We start from the raw sequence: 20,633 nt of genomic DNA, 5'->3' as shown, positions 1-20,633 counted from the left end.
TCTGAGGGGAAAAGAGAAATTTCATACCTGTTAATTTCCTTTCCTTTAGTCCTGCTACACAAGTCTAGGACCCACTAGAAAAGTTGGTCTGTGGTATGGCGGAAGACATGCTTCTTCCAGATTGTATGGATAAGTGCTTATTCACAGAATTTCACAAGATGAGTGTAAGTTTTGTTTATATTTATCTCCCATTATGGAGAGCTGATTCTATCAGAGGATCCAGTTCTTAAATTTATTATAAGCTTATTTTCAATTAATGTTTGGGATGCTTTTAGTGCTTTGTTAGAATATTGAGGAATTTTCTGGACTCTACCATGTTAGTAGCTGTGATGATGACACAGAGAAAGCTGTACTTTCTACCTCAATATGCTTTTAGGAAGACCAACCCACCAGTCTGTACTGGTGTAGCTAGACTAAAGGAAAGGAAATAGATAATACATTTCTCCTTTTCATATATAGTATATGAGTCTATTGCATTTTCATTAATCCATATTTTTGCTGAATGCACATTAGCCTTTCCTTCTTGGGCCCATTTGATGTCAGATTATTTTCCTTTTTTTTTTCTTCTGGGAAACTTGAAGTTTACTTATTCCTAAAAGTGTGCATCTGTCAAAACATAAGTATGTTAGAAGAAAGGGTCATTACTTTTTTGTAATAATTTAAGTAATATCATTAATTCACACCCATCTGTTTATTCCATGCCTTACTTTGCTTAGCTAGAGGAGGAACAAACAGGCAGTTGGTTTGAAATGAAGTTCTAATTTCTAGAATGCTAATATTTGGAGAGTTATATGGTCTATCAGTGCAAATTAATGACAATATTAGTTATTACAAATTATTAGCTTTATCATGTACACACAAACTTAATTAGTGAAGAAATTAAAAAGTGTTTTTATATGTTGAAAATCTAGGCACCCAGAGTGGAAGCCCAGGTCTTATTGGGATCTCTGGTCTGTTTTCCCAATTTATATTGTGAACTTCCAGCTCTACACCCAAGTACTTCTGAGATTATTGTGTCTCACTTCACAGACGTTAAGGTACGTTTTTAATAAAATAATCCTATGAATAATATTTTATTCTCCTTGGACAAACAAAACAAAAAACAACCACTCAGTTGGTGGTGATATCCAATGGCGTAGAAATGTTCATATTTGCCCTATCCCAGAAAATTCTTTTTTGAGTTCATTCTGTGCATACACAGGAACTCCCACACTAATGTCACCACACTACACTGTCTCAATTTAATTTTGTCTGCTTTGTGCATGGTCATGATTTCTCTCTTTGGTGTCAGAGAAAACCAAAAAAAAAAATCAAGAATTGCTTCAAAGAAAAAAGAAAAAAAAATCTTTGCAGTATTAACATGGCCTCTTTTTCCGTAGATCAGCAGCATGAATTAGCTATGCTGCTGGGACATCCTCCAGGCAGCTAGGTGGCGGAACTGTCCTAGTACATTGAGTCTTTTAGGGCAGTGTGCCTGTGTGGATATTCCTGTGCAGCCCTGGTCCCCCTCAGTCTGTTTTTTTTTCCACACGCCGACCAGCACATGTCGCTCTTCTCTCCTGACAGAGAACAATTCAACTTGTTTTAAAAAATATTTTTTCATCAGAATGCTGTGGCCGCCTGGCTTTAAAGTTTGCCAGTGCCGCAAAATAATGTCCGTGACCGATGGTCACTCCAAGTACTACATCTGCCTCGGTCCAGATCACGAACAGGTGACCTGAAGGGACTGCAAACACATGTCCCCTCGGGCTCAACGGCAGCAGGCCACCAGGATCGCCAAGCTAAAAGAAGTGGCATGGGGCTCATATGCCCCTTCTGAGGAGACAGCCAAGTCCTCTCCGCCCCCCCCCCCCCCCAGACTTCCAAAGCGTTACGCATCGAAGAGCCTCCTCAGTAAGCCGGCGCAGATGTGAGCTCCCATCGTACCGATGCACAGCGCAGGGGATGCATCGGTACCTTCAACGCCGCCATCAGCACTACTCTGCGTCAAGCCCCCTACACACCAATGCAACCGAGTCGCAGCGTCAACCGCATGAGCACACCATGACGCCAACTCCATTGATGCACAGTGCTCCCAAAGCCCCAAAGAAGCACTCGTCTGGCCATAAATGCCCTAGGGACCTTCTCCTCTATTGGTGGTGGACTCTGATATGGCTCCGGCATCTCCAGCCGCCTCTCACAGCTCCTCTGCCTCATCCAGAGTGTATTTGGGCCAGTCCACTGCTTTCCAGCACAAGGACAAATCAAGCCTCCAGGAGCCCCTGAAGAAAAAAGATAAGCAGCCAACTAAAGACACAGACCAAGAGGACCAGACTCAGACATGCTCTTGGCAGCAGTACCTCCCAGGGGTGCTCCCAGAGAACCTCCACCTGCCCCCCCCAGGACACCTTAGCCTTCCAGGCTATATCACAGATTTCGCTCATCTTATCTCAATTCCTCAAAACAGTTGAGCAGCAAGGAAAGCGCCAGGATGAGGCACCCTGGAGGCTCACTGGCTTCTCATCCTGGGAATGATTCCCCCCCCGAGCTCCTTCCACTTCTCCAGGATCCTCCACCAGATATCCTTCAGACTCTGCGGAAGGGCAGCCAGAACCGGTATCTCCACCGGAGGATCTTTCATACTCCAAATTTGTGGAGAAGGTGGAGCAACGCTTAAACATAGAGACCCAGAAAATACCTGACCCCAGAGCAGATGTCCTGGGCATCCTAAAAATTTTTGAGTCCCCTTCAGAACCTACGCCTTACCCTCCCATGCCATCTTAGATGCAGTAATGACCATAGCCAGGAGTCTCCCTTTGCCAGACCGCCCACCTCCCACAAAACAGATTTGAAATTCTGTATGAGGCAATTGCCATTCTACTCCATGGTATAGCTTCCACATGCTTCAGTAGTAGGGGAGTCAGGATGCAGAAAGCAAGGAAGTCACGTCTGCATTCAAACATGCCGCCCCCCCCCCCCTCGGGAAAGATGCCAAGTACTTGGATGACTTCGGGAAGCTGGCCTTTCAGTTGGGGATGCTCAATGCCAAAATTCATCAGCACCAATTTTATATTATGCCAATACCTTTATGAGGGTCTGCAATCATTAAAACCACTACTACAGGAGGCTTCCCCAGACCACCGACCTCCTGACCAGTTCCATGACTTGGAGGAAGGACTGCGGCACTTCTTCCGCACTATTTATGAGGCCTTCGACACTTTGGCCAGATCTACAGCAAATGCCATCATGGCACGTCATTTAGCATTGCTTCGGGCGCGTGCGATTCGTGAAGACGAGCTCGAAAAGCTGGCATTTCTCCCCTGTCTCCCAGACAATCATTTTGGAGACTAGTTATGGGAGTCTGTAGCACAACTCAAGGAGCAGTAGGTAGCCGTCATGTCGTTAACCACTTTTTCAGATTCACGGCCACCACCGTCCTACCGGCCGCAACCATGTCCGCCAACTCACCCTCAGCCAGCTCAGCAGCAGACTGCTCAGCAGCACCAGCGCCTTCCTCGACAGCCTCACCCACCTCAGGACACCAACCCCCTTAAACCCCTACAGGGTTTTTAGGTGATGTGAAACCATCTCTACCACTACCAGTAGGGGGGCATGCTCTCCCACTTTTTTCCAGCATGGAAGGCGATTACATCCGACCATTGGGTCTTACGAATCATCAAGGATGGCTACTCCCTCAGTTTTGCATCCATTCTATCTGTTCTGCAAGTAGTGCGCCAAAGAAAGCTCGATGCACAGTGCATACCTTACAGGAAGAAATCCTCAAATTACTTCACTAGAGCTGCATTTGCGAACTATCCTCTGCTCAGCTGCACCAGGGGTTCTACTCCCAGTACTTCCTCATACCCAAGAAGTCGGGAGGTTTACGACCCATCCTGGATCTGCGTTCTCTCTACAAATACCTAATGAGGGAGAAGTTCAAGATGACTTCACTCAAGTCCATCCTGCCCTTCCTTCGTCCCAACGACTGGATGTGTTCACTTGTCCTCAAGAATGCCTATTTACACATCCTGATGCATTCCATGTCCTGGCAGTACCTGTGCTTCATGGCCAATGGCCGCCACTTCCAATACAAGGTGCTCCCTTTTGGCCTTTCCTCAGCCTCCAGAGTGTTCACAAAATGCCTAGTGGTAGCGGTGGCTCACCTTCAAAGTCGGGGGATTCATCTGTTCCCCTACCTAGACGACTGGCTGCTGGTAGCTCCAAATCCTTCACTCCTGCACACCCATCTGCTAGCAACCATTCGATGTCTGGACAGCCTAGGGCTGCTGGTCAACTACAAGAAGTCGAATCTGCAACCCACTCAGATCCTACAATTCATTGGGGCTTACATCGACACCCTCCGTGACATAGCCTTCCTCATGGAATCCTGGGCCCTTACTCTCACAACACTAGCGGATTCCGTAAAACCTTAAGCACGGAAGCCCTCCTCATCTCTATGACCGACCACATCATCTTAGGCTTAGACAAAGGACAATCATTCCTTCTGATCCTACTCGACCTTTCATCTGCATTTGACACGGTCAATCACGCTCTTCTCATCAACCAACTAACAGCCATAGGTATCTCTGGCACTGCCCTATCTTGGTTTAGAACCTTCCTCAGCAACAGAGGATATAAGGTTAAGATTCATAATAAAGAATCCCCTCTTCACCCTGCGTCAGTAGGAGTCCCTCAGGGCTCGTCCCTGTCTCCAACCTTGTTTAACATTTATCTGTTACCCTTATGTGAACTTCTCTCTGACCTCAATCTCAAACACTTCCTCTACGCTGACGATATTCAGGTACTGATCCCCATCAAGGAGTCACTCGCAAAAACACTATCTCACTGGGAAACCTGCCTCCAAAATATCAAACAGCTTCTCACAAGTCTCAACCTGATACTAAATTCATCAAAAACGGAACTTCTAATCATCACACCAGAAAACAGCTCCCTCACACACACTCATCCAACCATACCAAACACCACACAAGTGAGAGACCTAGGAGTTCTAATTGATAATCACCTAAACCTGAAAGCGAACATCAACAAAACCACTAGAGACTGCTTTTATAAGCTCCAAGTGCTGAAAAGAATACGACCTCTCTTCCACACACATGACTTTAGAACAATTCTACAATCAATCATTTTCACAAAGCTGGACTATTGTAACTCCATCATGCTTGGTCTACCGTCATCACACACCAAACCATTGCAAATGGTCCAAAATGCCTCCGCCCGTATACTCACTAACACCAGGAGAAGAGAACACATAACCCCTATCCTGATGGGCCTCCACTGGCTACCCATCTACTTCAGAATAATCTACAAGGCCATTCTCACCATTTTCAAAAACATCCATCAATTAGCCCCAATCGACCTCCATATCCCCCTCCGATTACACCACTCAACAAGACCGACAAGAGATGCTTACAAAGGTTCACTTCAAGTTCCTCCAGCCAAAACGACCAGACACATCACGCTCAGAGATCGGGCCTTCTCCACAGCCGGTCCAACTTTATGGAACTCCATTCCCCCGGATCTCAGAATGGAACTCAGCATCTCAACATTCAAGAAAAGACTCAAGACGTGGCTGTTCACGCAGGCCTTTCCTAACTCAAACATTACTTAACTCCCTTAAATCATCAATCATTAATAGCCACCTCTTATAATGCTTTTGTATATATATATATATATATCTGATCTTCATTTCCCTTCTTACCCCAAGTTATTGATTCCCTGTTACATGTAACTGCTTTTCTGCACCATTGTTCAAATTGTAAAGTTTATTTGAGTTTCACCCCTGTTTCTTGTGAACCAGCATGATGGGACTACCGTCTTGAATGTTGGTATATAAAAAAACTTAAATAAATAAATAAATAATAAAATAGCCAGCCGCCATCACGAGGCCACCATTGCCCCTGCCTGCCAGATCCTGATCATCCTCGGGCACATGGCCGCATCTGTATATGTTGTTTCCCACACTCCCCTCCACATGCATCTACAGTGGGGGTCTGAAGTCCCAGTGGAGCCAGTTCTTCAATCCTCTCTCCACTCCAGTCCCCCTCATGTCCAGCATGAAACAGGATTTGGAGTGGTGGCTAACACCGTCTGGATTCAGCCGTAATTGCCCCCAGTACATGATACTGTCCTCACCATCGATGCTTCCACCAAGGGGTGGGGCGCCCACCTAGTCCACTTCCAGACTCTAGGCCTGTGGTCCAACTGGGAACGGTCGCAACAGATCAACCTCCTGGAACTCCATGCCATTCGGAGCGCTCTTCGGACTTTCGAAAGCTCGCTTCGGGAGAAGATGGTCATGGTCCACATGGACAACCAAGTCACCATGTTCTACATCAACAAAGAAGGAAGGTCTTGGTTCCTGGAACCTGTGCAGAGAGGCCGCAAGGATCCTGGAATGGGCGGAGAGCAAATCCATCACCCTGCAGGCCACTTACCTGCCGGGCATAAACAACTCCAGAGCAGACAGACTGAGCAGAATCTTTCACCCCCACAAGTGGGAGCTTCATCAGGATGTGGCAGAAAGACTCTTTATTTATTTATTTAAAAATTCTTATATACCGCTTATTCAATTTTGTTAATTGACCTAGGCAGTTTACAATTTAAAACATACATAAATTCAAGGTAAGACAATTTAGTAAAAATAGAAGAAACGAGTAAACAAAGCAGATTAAATAAATAAAAACAAATAGGGTACATAAGAGCAACCTTAAAATTGAAGTATTCCAGTAACAAAGGAAAAAGACATGAAATCTATGATTATGTGATGTTATAAGCAATAGTGCATAAATGGGTTTTTAAAGCTTTTTAAAATTCTTTGATATTGGATATGAGACAGATGTCCTCTGGTACAGAGTTCCATAAAGCTGGACCAGCGACTGAAAGTGTGCCTTACGGGTCAGATCCAATCTTGCTGTCTTTATTGTAGGCACTTCAAGAATACATTTGTCCATTGAACGTAATTGATGAGATGGTTTGTAGAGTCATAGCATTGAGCATAGCCAGGCTGATGATGGGTTATAGATTAAGTTGTGTATTATAATGAGAATTTTGTTTTTAATACGATATATCGGTAGCCAATGCAGGAATTGCAATGTTGGTGTAATATGATCTTTGTGAGGTATGTGTAAAGTAAGCAAGCAGCAGAGTTTTGAATAAGTTGAAGAGTTTGAATAGTTGTGATCAGAAGTCCTAGGTACAATGAATTGCAGTAATCAGGGCCGGATAGTATTAACGCTTGAACTACAGAGCGGAAGTTGGAGGAAAATAGCAGTGGTTTCAGTTTCTTTAGGATTTGTAATTTGAAAATGAATTTTTTTACAATTGCAGAGATATTATTTGACAGAGAGAGCTTTGAGTCTGAGTATACCTAGATTTCTAGCACAGTTAGTTATAGGAATTGTATGACCATCAAAAATGAACTTGTCTGGAGGACAGTATATTGAATCTTAGACAGTTGATAAGAAAATCAGTTCTGTTTTAGATGCATCCAGTTTTAATCTGTTGTGAGATAACCAGGTTTTTATTGTTCTTAGGTACAGTTGTAAGAGTCATAAAGTTTTGGTCCATGAGTCTGAAAAATGGATTATAAACTGTATATCATCCGCATAAATTTTGAAGCTCAGATCAAGACCAGTGAGAAGATGGCAAAGTGGCAGGAGGTATATATTAAAGAGGATGGCGGATAACGAGCCTTGAGGTACGCCTGAGTTAGTATAGTACCAGTTGGAATTGGTATCACTTTAAAGTGATTCTGAGGATGATTAGCCAGAAGGGATTTGAACCATTGTAGAGCAGAAGCCAGATATACCTATATGTTCAAGATTTGAGAGGAGGATTTCATGATTTAAGGTATCAAATGCGGCTGAAATGTCTAAAAGTATCAAAATATAGTCCGTATTAGTATCATGTCGAAGTATGATATAAGAAGGGATTTGGTGCTATATCCCTTTCTAAAACTGTATTGATTAGGGTGTAAAATATAATTTATGTAATCTGAGAATTGTTTGAGTACAACAGATTCAATAATTTTAGCTATTGATGGAAGTGTAGCAATAGGGCAATAGTTAGAAATATCTAAAGGGTCCTGATTTCTCTTTTTAGGAATTGGTAAAATTGATGTTTGTTTCAAACCTGGGTCTTCCATGCTTCGATCTTTTTGCTACCGAACAAAATCGGAAGTTGTAGACCTTCTGCTCGGTGTACCCCAGTACCCGGCACCTAGCTCAGGATGCATTCCTCATCAAATGGACGGGGGGTCTTCTCTACGTCTTCCCTCCTATACACCTGATATCTCGCACAGTCCAGAAGGGCATCGCGGACAATGCAGATCTGATACTCATTGCTCCAGCGTAGCCTAGACAACTGTGGTACACGTATCTAGTTCAGCTATCTGAGGACACACTGATTCCCCTGGGCAACAGTTCGAATCTGCTCACCCAGGAAGGGGGCTCCTTGCTTCACCCCTTCACTCATCCCTGTATCTCACCACGTAGAGATTGAAAGGGTGGTACTCCACTACCTGAACATTTCCCCGCAGCTTTAGGATATCCTAGTTTCCTCCAGGAAGAAACCCTCCACCAGACAGAATTATCAAAGGAACTGGGTCTGCTACTCCACCTGGTGCACAGAACACAGTATGGACCCATTCACCTGCTCTCCTGAGCAACTGCTGGAATACTTCCATCTGCTCTATCAAAAAGGGCTAACTACGGTGTTGGTCAGAGTCCATCTTAGTGCCATAGCAGCCTACCATTCCCTTCACAAGGCCCCAATCTCCTGCCACCCGTTCATCTCTAAATTTATGAAGGGGGTTCTATGCCTAAGGCCTCCGATCCAGAAACCTCTAGCTCCATAGGACCTAAATGTAGTCCTGGAGCAATTAATGCTACCACCCTTCAAGCCTCTGGACACTTGTAACTCCAGATTCCTCTCCTGGAAGGGTACTATTCCTAGTCGCCCTGACTTCAGCGAGACGTGTCAGTGAGTTCCAAGCCTTAGTGCACTACTTCCCATACCTAGAATTCTACCATTATAAAGTCACACTGTGTCCACACCCAGCATTCCTTCCTAAGGTGGTTTCAGTCTTCCACCTCAACCAGACCATTTCCCTTCCGACCTCAAAACAGGCACTCCTGATCACTGGAAAGCCAACAGACATTCTCTTGAGCACCATATCTGACCTCACAGTCAGGACATACTAAGAGACTTTGCACTCCACACATCAGCTGGGAACTCCCAGACAGCATGGCTAATTCATGCTGCTTTTCTATGGGAAAAGAGCAAATTTGCTTACCATAAATGGTGTTTACCGTAGATAGCAGAATGAGTTAGTCATGCTGACGCTCACGCCTCTCCAAACAGTTGTTGTTCCACTTCTTCTTGCTTAGAAACGGATTGAGGGGGACCAGTGCTGCGCAGGAATATCCATGCAGGCGCACTGCACTAAACGTTCTAGGAGAGCTCAGCCACCCAGAGGACGTCCCAGACAGCATGGCTAATTCATTCTGCTATCTATGGAAAACACTGTTTACGGTAAGCAAACTTGCTCATCTGGATCTTCAGATTAAAAGGGGAAAAGACCTTTTAAGTCCTTTCAGCAGTCTAGGCACAAGATGGCTATAGCTAACCAACATAGTTTATGCCTACACTATTTAGGTCCCGAACCTGATAGTGCCATCCATGACCCCTGTGATAAGATGTCCTTGAGGATGTTAATATACTGGGACCTCAAGTTGAAATGAGTCTAAAAGCTCTTCAAAGCACAAAAGCTGAAAAGAAATCACCATCATAAAAAAATCTTGATTTCCTTCATCAGATATTTCATCCATAAAAAGTTCAAGCAGATCATTAGCACACAAGGAGAAAACTGAAAAATTGTCAGCATCGAAGCACTTCGTTATAGAGCTGGAAACTCAACATTGCCGTGTCCAGAAAAGGTATCACATTCAGTGCAGGTGTTTAGGCAGGAGAATCGTTGCAAATAAAAGCATCAGATCTGAAAATGAATGCTAGAATATCTGCACAGGGTGCGCAGTTGTCTTTGGTGCCAAGAAATGCTAGCGCCAACAAAATAAATGGTGCTGAAAGAAAATATCTGGAGAGAGCATTCAAGATGGCGCTGGAGCGTTAGCATCGTGAGTGTGGGGTGCTTACCTGTGGTAATTTTCTTTAAGATTTTCTTGTCAATATGCCCATTCGGCCAGGAAAAGGCAGGCCAGGGAGAAAGCAATCCCTGGGGCTCTCCCTGAGACGCCGAAGACGGGCCCGATGGATGCCCACGTTCTTAGAGGTGCTTTGACATCAGGTGGTGAGTCGCGGGATCAAGGAACTGAGTTGGAGGAAGTGAGTTCCCTGCCAGACTCTGAAACTACTCTATCCCCGATGATGAGGGAGGCGCCGAGGAACCCTGCATCGATGGAGACCTGGAAGCACCGCTGGCCGAAGCTGCTGCGGGGGATGTACCCAGGCAGGGAGTCTCAATTTGGGAGAGGACAGCATGGAAGATCGACCCATAGGGCTGGACGCGGCCATCGGCAGCCCAGACAGAGGTTTAACGGGACTGAGTATACTGGGGAACCTCATCGACTCCGCAACAGATAAGCTTGAGTATTTCTCCCTTTTCTGTACAAAAACCTAGTCAGATAATGCTGGAGTCATTGTGGGAAGCAATGGAGAGACTTGGTAATTTAGTTATTAAACAAACTGAGCCTCTTGTAACTAATATGCAGGACCATGAGGTCCGCATTAAAATGCTGGAAAATACTGTTAAAGTGCTGCACCAACATGATTCTGAGAAACTAGCACTATTAGAATCTATTAAAGTTAAGCATGAGCTAATGGTAAAAGATAATTTGACATTACTAGGTAAAATTGAAAATATGGAAAATACCTTAAAAAAATAAAAATCTGCGTCTAGTGAACTTTCCAAAAATTTTACATATGTCGCCAAGAGATATGTTTAATAAATACCTTCAAGAAATATTGAAAGTGAGACAAGACCAACTTCCACCACTTGTACATGTGTTTTATATACCAGCGAGAAAAAATAGAAGAGGAGAATCTAGTAGACCAACTCAGCGAGATGATTTAGAACTGTGGGAGTGACAGGAGGGGAAAAACAAACAGAAATTGGGATAAATCTCAGATTTTTTGGAAACTTTGGCTCAGGCTGTGCCTGCAACTTTAATTGTTACATTTGCATTGGAAATGGACAAAGAATGGGTGTTGAAGCTTTTCTTTAAACATCGTCTTGATAATTTTATGGGAATGCAAGTTAGAGTATATCTGGATGTCTCTAAAACTACCCAGAAAAAAAGAAGGCAATTTTTATTGCTAAGACCTCAGGTGTTACAGATAGGGCCATCATTTTTACTTAAATTCTCATGCAAATGTTATGTTAAATTTAAAGATAAATCTTTCCTGAATTTTATACCCTCGCAGCTAACGCAGTTTTTGAGTGATAAACTTGCAGAGTAATTGTGAATGAGTCCCCAGATACTCAGTTGTTGATGCCTTAATATGTCTGAGAATGTACAACCTTATAATTATATTAGTAGCACCTGCCGATGCTAGATTTAGGTTTAGTTTTCTTCTTCCTTTATATATTAGTTAATAGTAATGGATAAATTGCTATACTTGGAGTCTGTATAGTGGACTTAGAATGTATACTTGAGTTATGATATTTCCTGAAAACTATAATGTGAAGAATATCTTTTGTATACATATATATCAGTTGAGAAGGATTTCTTGATGTAATTTTGAAAAAGTGAATAAAGAGAAAAAAATGGTGCTGGAAAATTGGAGCACAAACGGAAAACATCCAAGCCATCAGGAACATTTACTTTTACAAGTAGAAAACTGTCTCTTCCCTTATTACATCCAGAGGGACATCCTTCTACCAGTAGAGAACAATCAAGGCTTCCCTTTCCAGGGTTACCCGACTGTAACTCCTTTATCCAACGACTTTGGACAGATTTTATTAAGCAATACATGAAGGATGTCCTGAATGAAGAACCAAGGTTCCAGAAATCAATCTAAGAACATTTAAGAGAAGAATTAAGATCCAGACTTTCATCTCCATGGTTTATAGATGCTGAAGACAAACCATTGAGAATGAACAAAGAATAATCTTTGGAAAACGATGGACAACCAGAATCACTAATATACATTCCTTCAGATTCTGAGGATTTACAAAATGCATACGATTCCTCAGACTATATGGCAAACCATTCATCAGATCCTCTATTGGAACTGTGTCCAGAGGCTAAGAGAGCATCTACGCCAGGGTTGGCGTGCGCAAGGTTGCCCAAAATCGGCAGCCTGCCTCCGTTCCCTCCAAGGCCGCTCTGAAATCCACCCCCCCCCCCGGCACCTTCCCCTCCCTTTCCCTACCTAACCCACCCCCCAGCCCTATCTAAACCCCCCCTACCTTTGTTGCACAAGTTACGCCTGCTCGAGGCAGGCGTAACTTGTGCGCGCCATGGTCCGGTCCGGGGGCTGGTCCGGAGACCGCGGCCATGCCCCCGGAATGCCTTCGATGACGCGCTGGCCGCAAAACACCCCCCCCAGGAAAGCCCCAGGACTTACGCGCGTCCCGGGGCTTGCACGTGCCGCCGAGCCTACTTAACATAGGCTCGGCGCGCACAGGGGGAGTTTGGGCCAGGTTTTCGGGGGGGTATGCGCGTTCCCCTTTGAAAATCTGGCCCTTAATGTTAAACAAGTTTTTGTAAAAATCTCAAGCAATTTAATGATAGATGCACACAGAAGACTGTGCTAAGCATGTTATTCAATCTATCAGATTAATTTGATACATCTTCTAGGTTTTCAGCAATGGCCATAGTCACAAGAAATCTAACATAGCTTCAGGCTTCTGCAGTCAAAAAAGAGATCCATAACAAATTAGCAGACACGCCATGTGATGGGTTCAGTTTATTTGGGGGAAAGATTAACAAGACAAAGTCCATTAAGAATCAAATTACTGCTTTCCAGTCTTTGTTGAAGACTCAACTGAATAATTCCTCCAATAGAAAATATTGCCAAGATTGTAGAACACCTTACTGTTTCTCTCAAAGGAGACGATTTAATCCCTATCCTTACTATAGACAACGTACAATACTGTTGCAACAGCCACTGCAGCAGGTGCAATAACCTCAGCCCAGACAGAGAGGTGTTGTGTAAGGCGACAGAAAAGACAAGCTCAACAGCCTTAGCAGAGGCTAACATCTGGTTTTGGACCTACAAGTAAATTCTGATCAAAACTCATTTCCTCAGATAGAAGTGGGGGGGGCCGGGGATCAAATTCTTCTAGAAACAACAGAATCTAGTCATTAACAACAAATGTTTTGAAGATCATTCATCAGGATCAGGGATACTACTTAAACTTTGAGCAGTTACCACCTGAGAAGTCCCCCTCCCCCAATCAACAGCTAAAAATACTAATTCAAGAATTAAAATCCCTCTTGGAATCCAAAGCTGTACAACTAGTCTGAAAACTCAACAAGGGAAGGGGTTTTATTCAAGATATTTCTTAATTCCAAAGAAGACAGAGGATCTAAAAACAATCTTAGATCTCAAAGTTTTGAATTACTTTCGGAAGAGAAAAGTTTTGGATGAACTCTTTAAGCATAATCCTTCCAGTACTTCAACAGTAAGATTGGTTGATTTCACTAAACCTCAAGGACACTTATGCTCATATTAAAATCAACAAGAAAGAGAAAATATTTAAGGTTCACTCTCCTGGATCAGCATTACCAATACAGAGTGCTATCCTTCAGTCTAGCAGCAGCTCCGAGAGTCTTCACCAAATATCTAGCAATAGTAGCTGCCCATTTAAGGAAACAAAATCTTCTAATTTTCCATACCTAGATTAGCTAATATCTAGTATATCTTATAAAACTCTATAACAGATGTACAACAAGTCATGAATACCATGCAGAGCCTTGGATGTCTAGTAAATTTCAGAAAATCCAACTTGATTCTGAAACAGCAGCTGGAATTCATAGATGCAAAACTGGTCATGGTAGAAGGGAAGGGCCTATCTTCCAAATCAAAGAGCAACCAAATATAGACATTAGTGCAGCCTTTGTTCAAAATTTATTTATTTATTTATTTATTTCGGATTTTTATATACCGACATTCTCAATACAAGTATCGAATCAGGTCGGTTTACATAGAACAATAACTGTCGCAATAAAGGCGTTACATTAAACAGCGTTTCTTAACATATATTTTCTTAACATATCACATATAAATATAACTATAAATACAACTTAAATATAAGTATAAATACAACTTAACTTAAATATAAATACAACTTGAATATTACATAAACAATAATAATAATGATGATAATAACTCGTCGACAGGACGAAGATCAATATCAGGAATGTTTAAAGCGTGAATAAATATCTTGAATAATTGGAGGGATAGTCTAAATTGTGATGTGAGGGTACATATACCTTGTTGAAATGCAAAATCCAAGTTATGCATGAATTAAAGAAGACTGATGAATCAGAGAAGTAGTCTTAAACAGGTGAGTTGTTCAGGTCTGGCGTGGTTGGTTCTTGAGGGGAATATGGGTGATCGATGATCTGATGTTGGACTATTTTCCTCTTTTTTTTCAAGCTAAAATCAAATGGATTTTCAAGCTAAAATCAAATGGATTTTAGCTTGAAAATACTTAGGACACGTGGCTTCAGTACATGTTACACCACTAGTACGCCTGAAAATGAGACTTGTCCAGTGGCGCCAAAAGAACTGGAATAAACATATGCAAACAATTACAAAATACCAATAACAAAATATTTCTTTCACTCAATCAAATGGTGGACAAAAAGAGAAATGATATGGAGCAAACATACACCCTTTAACAGGTACAAAAAATATTAACAGAAGATGCCTCAAACCAAGGATGTGGACTCCGGGTGCACAAGGCATTAGGCGCAAAATGGGAAGCATCTTTCCACATCAATATTCTGGCATTGAGAGCAGTCTACAAATGGCCTACAAGTGTTCTGAAACCACCTGTAAAATTATCATGTACAATCGGGTATTGGTGAACTCCATCAGCAAATGAAGAGGCACAGGCTCCTACCTATTTTGCAAAAAAGTAATGAACATTTTGGAAATAAGCAGTGGAAAAGAAAATGTCTCATTTGGCAATCTATCTTCCAGGAAAAGGCAATATCCTTGAGGACAGCCTGAGCTACCAACTACAGTTACACGAGTGGTCACTCAATGACAATACTCTGGCGTAGATCTTCAACTTATGAGGAATGCCAACCATAGACCCTTTCACATCGCCACTCAATCAATCACAGACAATAGCGATATTGTTCCAAGAGACCAACCAACAAAGCTCTAGTGATGGATGCATTTATTATCCGATGGAGCAAAGGTCTACTTTGTTTTTCTGCTAATTCCTCTAATAGCAAAGACAATTCTCAAATTGAGAAAAGACAAAGGATCGATAATTTTAATAACTCCATAGTGGCCGGTCAAAATTGGTTGCCAAGGCTGCACAGACTTGCTGTAGCTCTGCCAAACAAATTACCATGGATACCAAACCTAGTTCTCCATCCAGACCTCCACTTGCTAGCACTGATATCCTGGATGCTGAAAGCAAATTCATTCAGAAACTTCACTTACTTCAAGCAGTAAATTAAATTCTACCAAAGGCAAGAAAGCCAACCACTAGAAAACCATATAGCCTCAAATGAGAGAGGTTTAGCAAAATGGTACCAGCATCAGCACGCTGAATCTTTCACTTATTCCATACCTGTACTGGTCTCTTATCTAATGTATCTTGTAAACTCAGGATTAAAATCTAATTCCATAAACACCATTGCATCTTATTATAAGTTTGGAAACAATCAACCAATTTCACATCATTGGACTATTTCTAGATTTATTAAAGGTCTTTATAGTTTGAAACCTCCAGTAAAGATGCCACCACCACATTGAGATCTAAATAGAGATTTTCATAAACTATTAAACACTGTATGAATCTATGGCAACACCAGAACTAAAGTATGTCTCATGGAAAACCCTCTTCCTAATAGCATTTACTTCAGCCTGCAGAATGAGAACCACAAGCCCTGGTCACCTACCCTCTTAACATTCATTTTTAAAACTCGTGTGGTACTTGGAACCCATCCAAACTTCTTACCATAAGTAGTGTCTTAGTTTCATATAAACCAATCTATAATATTACCAAAGTTTTTTTCCCAAAACCACATACAACTAAAGAACAATCCTTATACAAATTAGACTGCAGAAGGGCCTTCTTGTTCTACCTGTAAAGGTCTGAATCCCTAAAAAAAAAAAAAATACACTCAGCTATTTATTATCTGTTGATGACAGTAAAAAAAAAGAAAAAGAAACCAGTGACCAAGCAAATATTTTCTAGATAGATTTCTCATTGTTTTCTAAAGACTAATCCTTAATCTCCAAAATCCTATCATTGCTATGCCATTAGCTCATTTGAAATCCTTTTCCAAACAGGACATTTTATAAGGCAGTAACATGGGCATCAATTCATACTTTTACTCAACACTATTGTTTAGAGCAATAATAATATCTTTCCACTAACTATCTAGACACCTTGGTACCCCCATTAATTCTCGGCCCCTTACAGCCAACAATCAATTATGTTATATGTTTAAAAAAATTCCGTGTTATGCTATATATTATAAATTCCGTGTTATGCTATATATTATAAACTCCGTTATATGCTAAATCAACTGTATATTACATGCTAAATCATATGTAACTCGACTCGCCTTGACCTTCTACGCCTTTCCTTCGCTTTCCATTATCCCAGGTCTCATGACCCCTGTTCTATGTAACTTAACCTTCTTGCTAAGATGTTACTAACCTTGTTCCATGTAAACCGATATGTCTACATGAATGTCGGTATAAAAATTTTTAAATAAATAAAAATAAGATTCTTCTATGGACAGTAGATTTGGACAATGTGTGCTGACTACTATTCTTAAGTAAATATCAACTTCCTGCAAAATGCAATGGGTTGCAAAAACAAACAATTTTTCATCCTTCAGATGGGGAGTCCCATCTGTGTGGCTGTTTCATTTGGCTTGTCCATGGAGAAAACAAAGTTGCTTAGCTGTAATAGGTGTTCTCTGTGGACAGCAGAACAAACAGCCACACAAACCCTCCCTCTTCCTCAGGAAGTTAAAGAAAGCTAGAGGATGGACTGAGGCAATGTTGCACAGTTGCTATGCATGCCCAGAAGGAACCCAAAAATCTTTTCTGGGCTAGGGAAAATATGACTAACTCTGAGTTGTCAGATGACATCACCATCTATGTGGCTATTTGTTCTACTATCCACAGAAAAACACTTGCTACAGGTAGGCAATTTCACTTTATTGAATTGCTGCTTATAGTGTACACAGTTTCATAATTGGGTTTATGATATAATGCAATCAATAAATTGCAAAAGTCCTTGAATCCAACCTTCTAATAGTTCTTCCTACAGGGAACAGTGAAAAATTATAATGCTTTTGTAGCCATTTCTGAAGCATGGTGAAAATATATACTTTCCCATCTTTAATATGATCAGCTTAGGTTCCTGGATCAGATCTGGCCACTACATATTACCTACTGACCACCCTTTCTCCAAAAACTTATCCAATCATCTTCTGAAGTTATGTAATGTTGCAACCATGATGGAATCCATTAGCAAAATGTTTTATTTCACCACAATCTTACTAAAGAATTCATTTTTTCTGAAGGTAGTGAATTCTGTTTCCCCTTAGCCCTTGATAATATTTCTTACAGCACTGAGCATGAAGCTGTTTTTGATGATACTCAGCCATACCATTCCTATCTCTGTAATTTCTTTTCTTCCTCCCCCCAACAAATTTGAATCTACTTTGGAGGGAGGCAGAATCTTAACAGAGAAGATATGATTGCCAATGCATCCCTTATACTTTGAAATATATCCTCCTTTCTTTTAGGAAATAACAATCAAAACCGTACTAAATTCTGCCAGGGAGGAGCCATCGGGGCCAGCTCGGTAAGTTAAATAATGGCAAAAATAAACTTTAAATGGAGCAATCTGATTAGATGATGTAGGAAAAAAAGTTTCAGCTTAGTTTTTTATTGAAAAATTAGCTTAGTTTCTAACTGCTTTTAATTTAGATTTAATTAGAATTGACTGTACATTAATTGTATGGCGCACAATCTGAAAATTGCTGAAATCTCTTAATTGCATTACTAGTAATCTGAGCCTTTGTTTGATTTCAAGAAGCAACAATACATAGCTGACTCAAATCTGTCGGGTTGTAACATGATGGTGACTGAAAAGGGCCAAATGGGTCCAGCTAGTCTACCCAGCAAGCTTCTTTTCTGCCACGCCATGCAGGTTACTCCCATGTTTCTTTTAAGGGTAGCAACTGCCACTCCGTGCAGTTATTCCCAAGTCTTATGATAACCCATAAAAAAAAAATTACTACTAGCAACATTTTTATTGGGTGATGTCTTCTTAAAAATTCAGGCAGTGCTGACGTGTTTTGCTTTTGGACTTGGCCTTAGAAGCAATCCTGTGCTTTTTCTCTTATGTCTGCGTATCAATACCCCAGATCATAAAAGTCAGGGCTCATGTTGGTTGTCGTCTGAATCCAATTTCTCTTCCACCCCACCTGCCACTGCCATCAAAGCAGAGTGTGATATTGTAATTTTGTCAAGAGCATCTAGGCTTATTGGTTAAGTGTAGTAATCCCTTTTCTTCTGTTAAGGGTAGTAATTGCTTCTCTGAGCAGGTTACCTCCATGCTTATCAGTTCCCCAGACCGTAAAAGTCTGGGCCCTCATTGGTGATTTTGCTCCCCAAAGGTAAGTATGTGGGCCTGTACAAAAATGTCCAGAGCCCACATATAACCAGGCACTGCACACTGGCCACTGTTGTGGCCCCACCACTGCATGCATTTGCAGGGGCACTGTGATCCTCGCTCCTCCTGCCATTCTTCTTTCCTTACTTCATGCCATGGCAGTGCTTCTGGCGCAGCAATGATGTTCTGGGTTGGGGGGGAGAAGTTGTGGTCAAGATAGGATGACTTCACTGCCCCATGAAATACCAGGCACACAGATCCTCCCATCCTCTTTCCCCATGGACATTGTTTATCTCCTGTTCGTTGGAGGTTTTGGTGGTCAGCTGCAGCAGCATCATATGTTTTCAGTGGCAACCACAATGTTGGCCATCCCACATCTTGAGGCCCACAACCCAGCATTTTAGGAAGGCACTTTTGGTGACTGGAATGCTGCATGATCCTTCATGCCACTGCAATCAAGAGCTCCGTCCGTGTGGTTGATTCCCCCTCCTCCCAGAGTCCCAACGGGAGCAGCGGAGGTTTCTTTGGGGCAGTATGGTGGAGCAGCCCAGTGCAGCAGCCAGAACCTTGCAGGGAGCCCAGGCACATGATTCATCGTAGGTCCTTCCAATTCCAAAGCAGGGCTACTTAGATACACACCATCAGGAAGACAATGTACATGGCCAACAGTAGGACCCTCTGGGGAGTGGGGGGGGGGGGGAACGACGACACACCCCACCTTGTACAGCTATGCAGCACGTTCCTTCCAGCAACATACATGCAATACAGATCAGGATTCCCAGCAATGGCCAGCCGCCCTTGCAAGGAACCAGGGTTTGCCCTGGGTTAAAATCCAGTCCCATTGAGCAATGGGATTTGGGCCATTGCTTAGACAGGCCTTGGCAGCCCAGCTGCATTGATGGGTCCTGGGCAGCCTGGTACATGGGCAGCTCAACAGGCTGGTGCTCCTTCTGACTTACAACTTTGCAACATTTTGGCCCCCTTCATCTGACTGCCCGCTGGAGCCCTGGGGTCAGTGCCTACACAACAGGGTGCCACACTGGGTCTTTCATCTTACCCCTTTTACCTCAGACCTTACCCATGCCCCCTGCACACAAGGGTCTGTTGACATCTCCAAACTCATGGTCCCCGGACCAGCCCGGGTATCACAACATTGCACCGCACAGGTCCTAATAACAAGACCACAATGAAATCCACCACAATGTTGTTGTCAGAACCCCAGCCTTCCAGGGACTAATCTTCAGTGCAGACCCCAACATAAGTGGACGAGAGACTGAAGATCCGTTCTAATGTACAGCAAAATTCACAAGCCAGAGTAGTGACCACAACTCAAGGTTCGAGTACAGTTTGACAATGTGAGAAATCCACAAGGGGTGAGTTGCTAGGGGATATGGGTGGTGGTTCACGTTCAGCGGGGGAGTTAATTCCTTCACAGGTGAAAAAAAGTAAAGGTAAAAGCAAAACATAAGCTTAAGGCAAGCCCAAGTTCTAGCAGTTCCATTGATGCATCATAATCAGACACCTCATCAGACGATAGCCCATTGCAGCTATTCAAAGAAACTGAAAAGGCGTCCCTGGCCCTTGCCACATTATCACAGGAGTGTCCCCAAAGCTCTTCGCAAGACGGTAAGGAAACAGACAAACACAGATACATTTAGGATTGTGAAGAGGAGGGTTGTATGGAGGAAGGAGAAAGAGGACCCAGTGCAGACAAAGTACCCAGGAACATTGAACCCCGGGCATTCTTCTGAAATGATTAGCATGATTGGTCAAGATGGCCCTCACA

The 20,633-nt window shown here is 42.6% G+C and overlaps 1 protein-coding gene across 6 annotated transcripts in view; it reads left to right on the top strand.

The window, feature by feature from the left end:
- RALGAPA1 (Ral GTPase activating protein catalytic alpha subunit 1) overlaps nucleotides 1–20,633 on the top strand; it is a 647,855-nt gene that overhangs the window by 263,310 nt on the left and 363,912 nt on the right. For all 6 annotated transcript variants that reach the window (XM_029598964.1, XM_029598967.1, XM_029598968.1 and 3 more), the window contains 2 exons: nucleotides 912–1,037; nucleotides 17,976–18,034. In XM_029598964.1, the coding sequence (XP_029454824.1) occupies nucleotides 912–1,037; nucleotides 17,976–18,034 (185 nt within the window). The remainder of the gene's footprint in view (nucleotides 1–911; nucleotides 1,038–17,975; nucleotides 18,035–20,633) is intronic.

This window comes from Rhinatrema bivittatum, chromosome 4 (genome assembly GCF_901001135.1).
Source record: "Rhinatrema bivittatum chromosome 4, aRhiBiv1.1, whole genome shotgun sequence".
In the NCBI taxonomy this organism is placed as follows: Eukaryota; Metazoa; Chordata; class Amphibia; order Gymnophiona; family Rhinatrematidae; genus Rhinatrema; species Rhinatrema bivittatum.
Note: the sequence above shows the minus strand (reverse complement) of the source record. Positions and strands in the feature narration are given on the sequence as shown.